The sequence below is a fragment of the Stylophora pistillata genome, chromosome 6, assembly GCF_964205215.1.
Source record: "Stylophora pistillata chromosome 6, jaStyPist1.2, whole genome shotgun sequence".
NCBI classification, from domain to species: Eukaryota; Metazoa; Cnidaria; class Anthozoa; order Scleractinia; family Pocilloporidae; genus Stylophora; species Stylophora pistillata.
The window spans coordinates 18624604-18637593 of NC_142524.1; the positions used below are offsets into that span (position 1 = coordinate 18624604).

The following is a 12990-nucleotide window of genomic DNA, read 5'->3' on the forward strand; positions in this document are numbered from 1 at the left end:
TACAATGAATAAATGATTTGTTCTTCTGTAGATAAAGGACATCTACCGGCTCCTTGTTGGAGATTGTTTCTGTGAGTTCCGGTTTATGTCCAGCATGTTGAACAATCTGAAGTATTTCAATCCTCGTTATGAGAATGATCATGAATGTCCTGCATGTCCCAAGGTTTGTGTAGAGTTATCCTTCAGTGACTAATGTCTACCATGATAGTAAATCTCAGAAAATCATTGTATGTATAGGCATAATGAATGACATGATATTACTTTATGCAGGAAACATCAATTTGGATCTTCTCAGCAGGAGCTATTTCCTCATTTTTTAATTTATTTTGGCTTAAGAAATATTTCTAACATGACATTTTTAATTTTGCTCTTTTGCATTTGATTATAGAAGAATGGAAGTTTATTTGTCTCCATTGATGCATTGTTTGGATGTGTCCGCAAATGCAGTGCTGGAACCAGTGGAAAGTCTTCCAATCATGGAGAGGAACTGTTTATTAGCCAAGAAAAAGTAGATAGGTTTCTAGCTAATTACAGCAAAAGACCAAGCAGCAAGTCAACGGTGTGTTAACTAAGACTATCTTTTCCCCTTATTTTGTGTGTTGTTGCTTTATTCTTACCTTTTGTTACCCATTATTACTTATGCTACTACTCAACCATTGCAATGAGATACCAAAAGTAACAATTATGTTCATTGCATGTAATACTGTAAAACATTGCATGGTTTTTTTTTTTGCATTAATTCTTTTTTTTGTTTTTTTGCATGTTTTTTTTTGGTAATTTTAAGTGTTATTTTATTTTTAACTTGTAATTAGTTCATTAAGTCAGGGCCACAAATTTATTAGCCTGTGGCTATTACATGCTACCCTGTATAAATAAAGTCTTTATTATTTTTATTATTATTATTACATATGAAGGTGTTGTATTAATGAAATATAGTACAGTTTGAAGGGTTGGTTACTTTGGTTCTGGCTGCTTATCAGTCTGCCCAAAATACATGTAGCTCTAATATATTGTTAGTTTGTTATGTTAACTTTACAGGAACCTTGTGAATTTTCAGGTTAACAACAGTACATAACCTTTATTGCAGCCCTCTTTTTTCTTTGATTTTATCCTTTTTTTTTTCAAGTAAAGTTTGTTTCTTTTTTTTTTGTAATTAATTTATGGTCTTTAGAGGTAATATATTGATATATGCTTGCACAATAAACTCTGCCAAGGGTGTCTACCATCACTCTTGCTGGTCCCAAGCCCAAATAAAAGAGGAGGGGTTGTGAAGCAGTAAATTTATGTTGTTGTCTAAGTTTTGAATTTGATTACAAATTGAGAAGTGATGATTGTTTTCTGCTAATTTTTTCCTTGCCTTCTTTTCCATCATGTGATTTTTAATTTCTAATTGTACTAGTCCATTCCAAAACACATGTTGCTCAAATATATTGTTAGTTTGCTAGTATGTAAACTTTACAGGAACCTTGTGAATTGTGAGCTTCAAGAACAATACTGAACTGTTTATTATCTTCGTTAAGTATGGTTTAATTTGAAACCTTCAAATGGAAAGGTGTGAAGGAAGTTGAAGATTTAAGTTGAAAGTTTTTTGTTGTAGGAGCAATGTAACCAGTTTCAAGCTGGGTCCAATCTCCGCTCCAAGAACAAATCAACAAAGCAGGATGAGACGGCCCTCTTTGGAGGAGGCTGTAAGCATGAAGTACCACTCAAGTTTTTCAGCTTAAGGAGAGGAGAAGAGTATGTACATGCAAAATGAAATATGTACTAAAACTTAATTTACATTTTGGTTTGGCTATTGTCAAGCAATATGTAATTTATAGAGTTACTTAATGTTAAATTGTAAGATGTAAAAATTCAGAGACAAGTTACTTTGAATTCTTAGTAGCAAATTCACATGACCAATGTTGGGTCCCAAAGAAAGATTTTTTTGTGTGTTACTTATGTACAGCTGTATAGTGTAACCCTGTGTAATAAACCAATTACATTAGGGCACTCAATGAAACTAGGGCATGGTTCAATCACAGCATGCAAATGGTTATTAATGATGATTATAATTTTATCAAACAGGATTGGAAATGCTGTGTATTTGCTGAAATGGATTAAAAATCATGTACAAGACAAAGCTATCAACATTCGCTTCTTTTATGATATTGCATGTGTGCTGGATACACATTTGAGAGTAAGATTTTTTTTTGCAGTTTCATTTCAACTGAAATCTTTGTCATGGTACTCTAGTATTTTTGCTTGTTAAACGATTGTTGTATTGTTTTATCTGCACTGTAGAATACGCACCAGGAAAAATTGCTTGAAAATGTTACTCTTGCGATACCAGCATTTCACTGCTATGGACACAAAGTTTCTTGTCAGGTATTTTGAAAGATATGCCCATTGAATACTTTTGAGGAGTTAATAGTTATTGTAGAACGCATGTATCCTTACTTCAAAACAGCTAATGTTTTCATGATTCAGTTTTTGTTCTTTTACATTATAACACTAGGTCAACTACAGCGGAAGAAGGCTAGAAGGGTTTGGGTTGAGTGATGGCGAGGTGATGGAGAGATTGTGGTCTTACTTAAGGCCAACAGCAAAAGTAACGAAAGAAATGACTCCGGCCCATCGAGTTGATACCTTAACTGACTTCTTGATGTACTACGCCAAAAAGTCCATTTCGAACCTTGGTAAAGTTGCTGTCAATCTTCACGTTTTACAAAAACGGTCATTACCAGAATATATCCTTTTGTGACCGATTTCAGTTGTGATGTTTTCGTAAACCAGTCGTTACGTAAACCAGTCGTTTTCGTAAACCACTCTGTAAATATATTCATATATTTTTCTCGGTATATTAGCATCTCTATTGGAAGAGGCCTAACAAGCCTCATTTTCATCCGTGTTTAAATAAAGTCATCATCATCATCATCATCATCATCATCATTATCTTGCTGTTTTTGACTGATTTTTTTTTTCCCAAAAATGTAGGAGAACGACTTCGTGACCATTTGAAGAAAGCAGTGGAAATGGAGAAAGAAACTGAAGAGCAACTAAATTTGCTTCTTGAGAAGTTGAACGAAACAGGTTGGGGTTTGATTTTACTATCTCTGATTTTTTTATGTTATCTATCCAATATATAGGGATGTCGAGATGATGATACAGCCCCGTTTTACTATTGATTTTTGGTGTTTTTTTCCATTGCCAAGGTATTAAGGTGGACATATCCAGCATCTCAGAGTGGAGTATGATGGAGAAATCTACGGCTAACAAAGCGGCCAGCGCAAGAAAAGCTAGTACGTACAAATTTTCCGTTTAACTAGGATGGAGATCGGGTGTTGTTAATGTTATCTGAGGTGGCATATTTATTGAGGGGAAGTTATTTGGATTCGCTCCTCGCCTTAAACGACCAATGATAAAAATTGGTTGTAGATAATTGTTTTAAGTGCTAAAGAGGAACATAATGAACTACCACAACTGAAGCTAAGAGTTACTCAAGTGATTACAAATATTTAGGATTTGACGTTTTCTTCTTGAAAGGTTCATCACCAGATGATTACCCAGACAAGTTGAGGCAGTTCTTCTGTGTACGGTATGAAGTGGAATGAGGATTTGGTTTTCATATAATGCAGTTTACTCCAAATGTGCAACTCGTGATTTAGTTTCTGAATTTTGCAAGAATCATATCACTTTTTGGTCCATCGCCAGGCTCTCTGTCATTCATCTCCATTTTTCTGAAATTTTTGCACTGAATTTTTCACACCGTTCATTTACAGAACAAACCTGCAAAAATGCTCCCCGGGATCTGAAACTTGGAAAATATTGACCGATCAGCTTGACAGGTATGAAACCATCTTTTGGATCCTGCAATTTACTCTCCTAGTCTGGGAACTAAGTTATATTTACGTCCAAATATTAGAACAGTTTTGAAATGAGATCTGCCGAAACAAAACCAAAGTAATCATTTCTAGCCACAACATCTACAAATAGCTAATCATACTACGAGACCTGAAACAGTCAGGCAATCGAGCAATAAGAATTATGGACAATGGCAGTCAAACGTGCAAGTCGTTATTGGTATTTTACTTGATTCTCGCGGCAAGTTTGGCAATGGCATTGCAAAGCAATGGTATTTTACTTGATTCTCACGGCTGTTTGGCAATGGCATTGCAAAGCAATGCAGAACCAAACCAAATGCAATTTAATTTCAAAAATGATTTTGGCTTCTCCACTTTTTCCCTTTCTGGCGGTAATAGGTTGGATCAACAGCTAAAGAACCTTGAAAGCGGCCAACCCCGGTGGTCTCCGGACAGCAGCCTGTATATTGCATACCTCCGCGATTTGCAAGACAAGCGTCGAGAGGACCTGTTGTTGTGCATGCATGTTAAGTGCTCAGAAAGGTGGTTTCTCTTACAACTGATGAAGAAATATGCAGGTATTGTATTGATATGTTCAGGTGTCAACATTTGTCGTCAAGAAGCCCAATTGAAGCTGTAACTGTCATATCGTAGCGACACGATAGCTGTAAATCTCGGCTCTTTATGGTATCATTTTGACTTTTGTCGTGTTAATTCTTCAGATGGACAAGCCATTGCGAAACGGCTTTGTACGCAGATCACGAAGGCAACAGGAGCCATTAAGCAAGCAAGCAAACTTTATTTACACAGGGTAGCCCATTCAGCTCTAAGGCTGGTATCCATAGGGGCCCTGTATTGAAAATAATTTACATCAAATTTCTAGAATAGATATATATGTATATATAATGACTAAGATTTTACAACTACATTAACAGCCTAAAACTACAAAGCTAAAACACAATTAAAACATAACATAGTAAGTAAAATATCAAAAATTATCAAAATTACGGTAAAAGGAAATGTTTTGCTCGGCGACAGAACGTTTGAATGTTTTCACTCTTCACAATGTTTAAAGGAAGTTTATTAAAAATTTCTGCGCCAGTAAAAAGAAAGGTCCTTCTCCCAAAATTCTGTTTTACTTTTGGTAGGGATAGCCTCAGACTTTGCCTCGTGGAATAATTGTGAATATTCGAAAATCTGGTAAAATATGATGAAAAGTAACTAGGAACTAATGAGTGGAGACAGAGAAAAACGAGTTTAGCCTTGTGGTAATAGCGTCTACTGGAAAGAGTCGGCCATTGCAGCTGATCTATTGCTTCAGATGACCGAGAGCAACGTGTAATAATCCGTGCAGATCTATTTTGTAAGCGCTGTAGTCGATCTATATCTTGTTGTAAAAGGTCACTCCAGGCAATGTCACAGTAATCAAATAAGAGAAGAATTAAGGTATTATGAACAAGTATTGCTGCCTCTTTTGTGACGAAACTTCTAATGCGGCCCAGAATACTAACTCTTGACGCCACCTTTTTACACATATAGTCTGCGTGAGCCTTCCAAGTCATAAAATTGTCGAACACCACGCCTAGGTATTTAAAAGTAGTTTCGCAAGAAATGAGCTTTCCGATAAGATTAAGATTTAAAATACAATCGCGCTCTTTATGCCTTCGAGATGTAAATAGTACACTCTTAGTTTTTGAAACATTGAGAACAAGATTGTTGTCTTCTAGCCATTCAGATAGACATTGAAGATCTTGATTAAAGTAAAAAGTTAAATTGTCTACTGTTGGGCCAGCAAGATATAAAACTGTGTCGTCAGCGTACATATTTACAGAACAGTGTTTGACACAACGTGGTAAATCATTAATGTAGACAATGAATAACAGGGGTCCGAGGATGGACCCTTGTGGCACTCCAGAAGTTATAGCAAGCTCTTCAGATGAATGAGAATCAATTTGCACGAACTGCTTTCTTCCCGTAAAGTAGTCCTTAAACCATAGAAGGCTTTCCTCGCATATACCATAGTACTCTAATTTTCTGAGCAAAATGTCATGGTCAACTGTGTCGAAAGCCTTTGCCAGGTCAATAAACACAGAACCAGTAACAAGGCCCTTATCCATATTCAGGAGAATCTCGTCGGCGAAATAAGTTACAGCCGTCTCAGTTGAGTGCATTCTTCTAAAACCGGACTGTAATTTACAGAGCAAGTTATGATCATCAAAAAAACTTGCAAGCTGCTTGTGGATTAAACGCTCTAGGACTTTAGATACCACTGGTAATACCGATATGGGGCGGTAGTTTCTTGGGTCATCTTTTGAACCTGATTTATGTAAAGGGGTCACCTTCGCTTTTTTCCATTCTGCAGGGATAACGTTTTGTTGGATAGTTAAATTAAAAATGAGCGATAGTGGATAGGCCAGGGCGTCTGATCCGTCTTTTAGTAGACGAGATGGAATACCATCAACACCTGTAGCTTTCTTCGATTTTAAATCTTTAAGAGCCTTTCTAACTTCCTTCACGGTGATCTTTCGTAGATTAAATTTTTCTGGGCGGACAATTTGCGGTAGCCATTTGGAAAAGGATCGCGCGGTTGATCGGTGGATCGACCTTAAATCTTCGGCACAAGAGACAAAGAAGCTATTGAAGGTGTTACACTTGTCTTTTGCTTCATTAGCTGTACGAGCAGTAGCGCTGCTACTCTTTGAGCCATTTCCGAGTAGCCGTTTTAGGTTTTTCCAGGTCCCACGGGAATCTCCTCTTGTCTCCTGGAACAGTTCGTTGTAATATCTTTCTTTCTCTTTTCTGAGCTTCAAAGTCACAACATTGCGTAAGCGCTTGTAAGAGCTCCAATGAAGCTCATTGTTTGACAGTGAGCAACTGCTGCAATGAGCAACTGTGAGCAACTGCTGCAATGAGCTCCAATGAAGCTCATTGTTTGACAGTGGCAACTGCTGCAATCTTTGCAGCACGTGATTTTTTTTTTTTTAATTATCTGCATGGTACAAGTATTTTTATGTTATCTGAACACTGTTGATATTTCTAAATATTTTAAAATTTTAATGCATAGTTTATCGGCTGTATTGTTACTTATTATGATACTGTACATAGTTTTTTTTTTTTTATTAATTTAGTAAAAGTAGGTGTCCCCAATTAGCTCTATGAGCTAAATACATTGACACGGTAATAAAGATTTTATTATTATTATTATTATTATTATTATTATTATTATTATTATTATTATTATTATTATTATTATTATTATTTGACCTCAATGCCAGATTATGAAAGCGGTCTCTTTCATTTATTAGATGTTTTACCTCACGTGTCAGCCATGGTACTTTATTTCCCCTGACTCGCACGCGGATTCTTGGGGCATGGGTGTCGGCTACTTCACAAAAAAGGTGTTTAAATGAGTCCCATGCGTCCTCAACATCTGCGAAGGAATTTATCAATGACCATGGAACTTTATTTAGATCTTCAATGAAAGCATCACGATTAAAACGCTTGAAATTCCGGGTATCAATTATCCTCGGGGGAGGCGGTTTCAAACGATGTAATTTACGGACGGCATATGTTGCGGAGTGATCACTAAAGCCAACTGGTATTACCCCGGAGACATATAGATCCGGACGACTGGTAAAAAATAAATCGAGTTATGCGAGTGAAATTGTCAATAATCTGCCGCAGACTAAACTCTTTCGCCATGTTCATAAAGCGCTTCGTAGATGCAGGTTTATTCGACTGTTTCAGGTCGAAATTCAGATCCCCGGTAATGACAATTTCCTTTTCCCGATCAGCCATTACTGTTAACATATTTCTCAAGCCCTCAACGTAAGTTGCAACGTTGTCCGCATTCGGTGGGCGGTAGCAGGAACAGAAAAAAGAACCTTTAGATTTTGGAGGTGTTATTTCCATCCAAAGGCATTGAATATCCGGTTGATCATTTTCAAATTCTTGAATAACTTTGTAATTGAGGTTCGAGGAAATGTAAATGAGAACACCACCATTTCGGCGAGTTTTATCTCTTCGTACAAGTGAGTAGCCGGGAAGCTGAATTTCACTGTCACTGATTGATGAATCTAGCCAAGTTTCGTTTAGGGACAGAACGTGCGGTAGGTGGGTCTCACAAAAAACTCGGATCTCATCCATCTTGTTGACAAGACTTCGCACATTCAAATTACAAATTCTTAAGCCTTTTACCGTACTCAACTTGAAGTTTCCACTTTGAGAAGTTGATTTTGGACCAGGGTTTCGCTCAACATTGCCACTGGACAAGAGTAGCGATAAGCATAGGCAATAGGCCAAAGTAGAGGTGGTGTGCTTTGAGAGTTTGACTTTATGGTTGCCCGCCATATCGACTGCTTGAGCTGCAAACTCATTCAGCGCAGTTTGAGCTATTTTTGCCTTGAAGTCGCTTTTCCAGCGCTCGTTTAATCCTTCCAAAGGTTCTTCACCAAGCAGACTGCCATGTCGAAATATTTTATGCCGGTTTACCGGCAAAATAAAGCAAAGAAGGTGAAATAAGTAAAGAGCTGCCGAGATGCCAACCAACCCTCTTGGCGCCATGGTTACCTACCATTAAACAGCTGGTCAAGGAATATACAAAACAAAACGTTGACACGTTGGATTGTAAATACCCTTCCACAATTTCAGTTGAAGACGCGTTAAATATCGACAGTCATTTGTGGCTTGTACTTAACGATGACATCCAGTCGCATTCTACTGTCCCCTATTGTTTAAAGAGGCAACTCATAGATTTGGTCCATGTCCGCAAAAGATGCAAAGAGGAAATAGCCAACACCAAAGAAGAAATGGTCCGAATGCTCAGTCATTTCGAGGGAAAGGTGAGGGTATTGGACGCATGGTCAAAGGAGCTGATAGAACAGAAGGATTCGGAGCGAGCTCGCGCATTGCTTGCTATTGCTTGCACTAAAATGGATGAGCTTTCCGTATTCACTCACCATCTACACGGTCTCTTTTCTGGAGGTGCTGGTGGCCATAAAGAATGTGAAGCTCAGTTTGATCTTGGAATTTTCCCTGAAGTGGATTCCGATGATGACGATGAGGAGGTTCAAAAAGATGACGATGATAACACTGATGAAGCTGACGTTGTTCAACAGCTCGGCCAAAGTGAAATCTTTGAGGACTTGCGTTCCGTTCTTTATGCCGAATACGGAAGTGACTGCGCATCCGATTCAGATAGTTCAGATTTCGACACAGAAATATCTTAATGTTAACTTGTGAATCGTCCCAGCTGCCTGTTCCTTTTTTTTTCACTCATAAACGTGAAGCTACCAAAAAGTGTTACCAATCTGCAAACAAAAACAAAATAAACTCTAGGTTAATCAGTCAGTCACTTTGCCAGACAACTAAGAGCTCTCCTCCAGAAGTTAATGCAACCTCCTTGCTGCCTTAACGCACCTTTGCCTGATCACTTTGTTGGGACGTTTTTGGCCTGTTCAAATTAAGGGCGTTCCAGCATTTTGGCCCAAGTGTTTGTACGTAAAACAATGATGAATAGTTACAATTATTTGGTGCATTTTTACGTGATTCAGTTAAGCGGAGATCAATGCAATATCCCATAAGCGCCACTAGAAAGTCGCAGAAATTGGCCAATATCGCCAGAATTGATTTGTCCAAGTACCCCATGAAAATTAATGGAAAGTTACTAAAACTGGCCAATATCAACGAAGTAAGTCCAAGTCCATATCCCATGAAAATCATAAAAAAGTTTCGGAAAGTGACTGGCACAAAATTGAAAATTGAACCAAGCCCTGTCAATAGCAATATCCCATAACAGCCGCGAGAAAGTCGCAGAAAATAAGACAAAATCACCAACATAGATGTATCCAAGTGTCCCATGAAAATCAGGGCCCCTTTCTTGGGCAAACTGACCAAGATCGCTGAAGTGGGACCTAAATGCGGGCCAAGAGCAACATCCCATGAAAACCATACGAAAATTTTGAAAACTGGCCGATAACACTAAAATGAGTCATTGCTGATGTCCCAAGAGGAACATAAGAAAGTCTGTGGTAACTGGCCAATATCGCAAAAATAAGTCTAACCTGGGTCAATGCGGATATCCCATGACAAACATTGCAAAAGTATTAATAAAGACCAAAATGGAAGTTTGAACCAAGTGCAGTCAATAGCAATATCCCATAAGAGCTGCCAGAAAGTCGCAGAAATTGGAAAAAAAATCACTAAAATTGACGTGTCTAAGTATCTCATGAACATCAGGGCCCCTTTTTTGGGCAAACTGACTAAAATTGCTAAAGCGGCACCTAAATGCAGGTCAAGAACAACATCCCATTGAGACCATAATAAACTTGTGGAAACTGGCCAATATCACTAAAATGAGTCTAACGAGGGTCAATGCCGATAACCCATGAAGATTAAAAGAAAGTCTGTGGAAACTGGCCAATATCGCAAATTGAGTCTAGCACGGGTCAATGCCCACATCTCATGAAAACCAAAATAAAGTCTGGAAACTGGCCTATATCGCAAAAATGAGTCTAACACGGGTCAATACCGATATCCCATGAAGATTAAAAGAAAGTCTGTGGAAACTGGCCAATATCGCAAATTGAGTCAAACACGGGTCTATGCCGACATCTCATGAAAACCAAGAGAAGGTCTGTGGCAACGGACCAATATCGCTAAAAATAAGCGTACAACAGGTCAATGTCGATATCCCATGAAAACCAAAATAAAGTCTGTGGAAACTTGCCAATATCGCTAAAATGGGCCAATTGAGTTAAAATGGTTCCAAGTGCAGGTCTATGCCGATATCCCATGAAAATCATATGAAAGTTGTTGAAACTGGCCAATATCGCAAAAATGGGTCAAGTTAGTTAAAATGGATCCAAGTGCAGGTCTACGCCGATATCCTATGACAATCATATGAAAGGTGTTGAAACTGGCCTGTATCGCTAGAATGGGCCAATTTAGTTGAAATGGTCCAAGTGCGGGTCTATGTCGATATCCCATGAAAATCATATGAAAGGTGTTGAAACTGGCCTGTATCGCTAAAATGGGCCAATTTAGTTGAAATGGTCCAAGTGCGGGTCTATGTCGATATCCCATGAAAATCATATGAAAGCTGTTGAAATTGGCCAATATCGCTAAAATGGGCCAATTTAGTTGAAATGGGTCCAAGTGCGGGTCTATGTCGATATCCCATGAAAATCATATGAAAGTTGTTGAAATTGGCCAATATCGCTAAAATGGGCCAGTTTAGTTAATATGGGTCCAAGTGCGGGTCTACGCCGTTATCCCATGAAAGTCATAAGAAAGTTGTGGAGACTGGCCAATATCTTTAAAAATGGGCCAATTTAGTTGAAATGGGTCCAAGTGCGGGTCTATGTCGATATTCCATGAAAATCATATGAAAGTTGTTGAAATTGGCCAATATCGCTGAAATGGGCCAATTTAGTTAATATGGGTCTAAGTGCGGGTCTATACCGATATCCCACGAAAGTCATAAGAAAGTTGTGGAGACCGGCCAATATCTTTAAAAATGGGCCAATTTAGTTGAAATGGGTCCAAGTGCGGGTCTATGTCGATATTCCATGAAAATCATATGAAAGTTGTTGAAATTGGCCAATATCGCTGAAATGGGCCAATTTAGTTAATATGGGTCTAAGTGCGGGTCTATGCCGATATCCCATGAAAGTCATAAGAAAGTTGTGGAGACTGGCCAATATCTTTAAAAATGGGCCAATTTCGTTAAAATGGGTCTAAGTGCGGGTCTATTCCGATATCCCACGAAAATCTTATGAAAGTTGTTGAAACTGGCCAATATCGCTAAAATGGGCCAATTCAGTAAAAATCGGCCGGTCCAAGTGCGGGTCTATGCCGATATCCCATGAAAGTCATAAGAAAGTCGTTGAAACTGGCCAATATAGCTAAAATGGGCCAATTTAGTCAACATGGGTCTCTGCCGATATCCCATGAATGTCTTATGAAAGTTGTTGACACTGGCCAATATCGCTAAAATGAGTACAAAACGGTCATTGCTGATATCCCATGTCAAACAAAGGAAAGCTGAAGAAAAAGGACAATTTTTTCAAATCCATTTAAGCAGGTGAATGCCAATATACCACAGAAATCACAAAAATGTGAGTCAGTTTTCATTGTTCGAGAAGACTCGTTTGGATAAATTCACGTCTGCTTCAAATTGTTTATAATGATCTGAATGATATCTTCCTGGGAACGTTAAAACAGACATAGTTTTCCAGGGTTTTTACATCAGCTAAGGACCAAGAAAAACCCGGGCCGTAATGGTCTTCATTTCGTCTTTTAACTGGTTTTCACAGCAACAAAGTCTTCGTTTAACCAGAAGTAGCCGCAACACAAAAGAAAATGAATATCGGTGACTGTTTTCCCCCCTACTTAATCCTAAAAAATTTAAAGAGCTATTACGTGCCACTGTTGTTGAATGCCAAGAATTAGGGTAAATGTTCAGACGGGTTCATTCGTGGAGGAAGATCAACTACAATACTTAATGAAGTGACTAACTGATTGACGTGTAAAGTACAAGCGTTATAAGTACATAGTTTAGTCACCCTGAATTGGACTACGGAAGACCTCTGCACTTCCCCCTGTCTGTTCTGCGGAATTAAAGGACATGACATAATCACAAAATAGACTGTGGGAAGAGCAGAGGTCTTCCATACCATTGGAGAAAAGTGGAGGAACTTGTCCAATTTTTGCTAAATATGTAGTTTATATCTGTGATTACCTTTCTGTAGGAACTCCCTAGTGAAAGCATTAAACCCACTTTGTTTCCTCACTGGTTTCTTTACTGTCCTCTTCTGTGCATCAAGCACTCTGGAACCACTATTACATTTTGCATTGTGATTGTTTTTCCAGTGCTGATCAGAAAAAAAAAAAGTAATGTTTCACATTATTGAAAAAAAAAGAAAAGACAAAGAAGTGTAAAATTCCAACTGGTTTACAAATTTGGCAAACAAGAAAACTTTGAACTAGCTGTCACTGACAATACCCAGTCACAGCTAGTTTGTAATTTCAAAAGGATCATGAAAAAACATATACTAAATCAGCAAAAACATTCTGTCTAATTAATTTATTGTATTGGCATGACTCATAACAGTTAGATGACATTGAACAGTAGCTGAAAAAGTATTGG

General features: G+C 38.1%; 1 protein-coding gene and 1 long non-coding RNA gene across 2 annotated transcripts in view; both read left to right on the plus strand.

Moving 5' to 3' along the window:
* The window catches only part of LOC148728630 (uncharacterized), a 52699-nt gene that overhangs the window by 9398 nt on the left and 30311 nt on the right, over nt 1-12990 (plus strand). The window lies entirely within an intron of this gene.
* Nucleotides 32-9191, plus strand: LOC148728633 (uncharacterized). Its single transcript, XM_088762646.1, has 13 exons — nt 32-163; nt 389-559; nt 1598-1737; nt 2068-2179; nt 2284-2367; nt 2498-2678; nt 2977-3072; nt 3195-3281; nt 3526-3577; nt 3762-3827; nt 4242-4420; nt 4565-4629; nt 8426-9191. Exons 1-13 carry the CDS (start codon nt 86-88, stop codon nt 9068-9070), a joined length of 1956 nt encoding a protein of 651 aa, XP_088618772.1. The 5' UTR covers nt 32-85; the 3' UTR covers nt 9071-9191.

What these genes read in the sequence shown, in the direction of transcription:
- LOC148728633 (XM_088762646.1), top strand. Translation starts at nt 86, where the DNA reads ATGTCCAGCATGTTGAACAATCTGAAGTATTTCAATCCTCGTTATGAG. An exon ending in AAAGTCCATTTCGAACCTTG is followed by an intron (nt 2,679 to 2,976) that starts GTAAAGTTGCTG and finishes CCAAAAATGTAG; the next exon opens with GAGAACGACTTCGTGACCAT. An exon ending in AGGCAGTTCTTCTGTGTACG is followed by an intron (nt 3,578 to 3,761) that starts GTATGAAGTGGA and finishes GTTCATTTACAG; the next exon opens with AACAAACCTGCAAAAATGCT.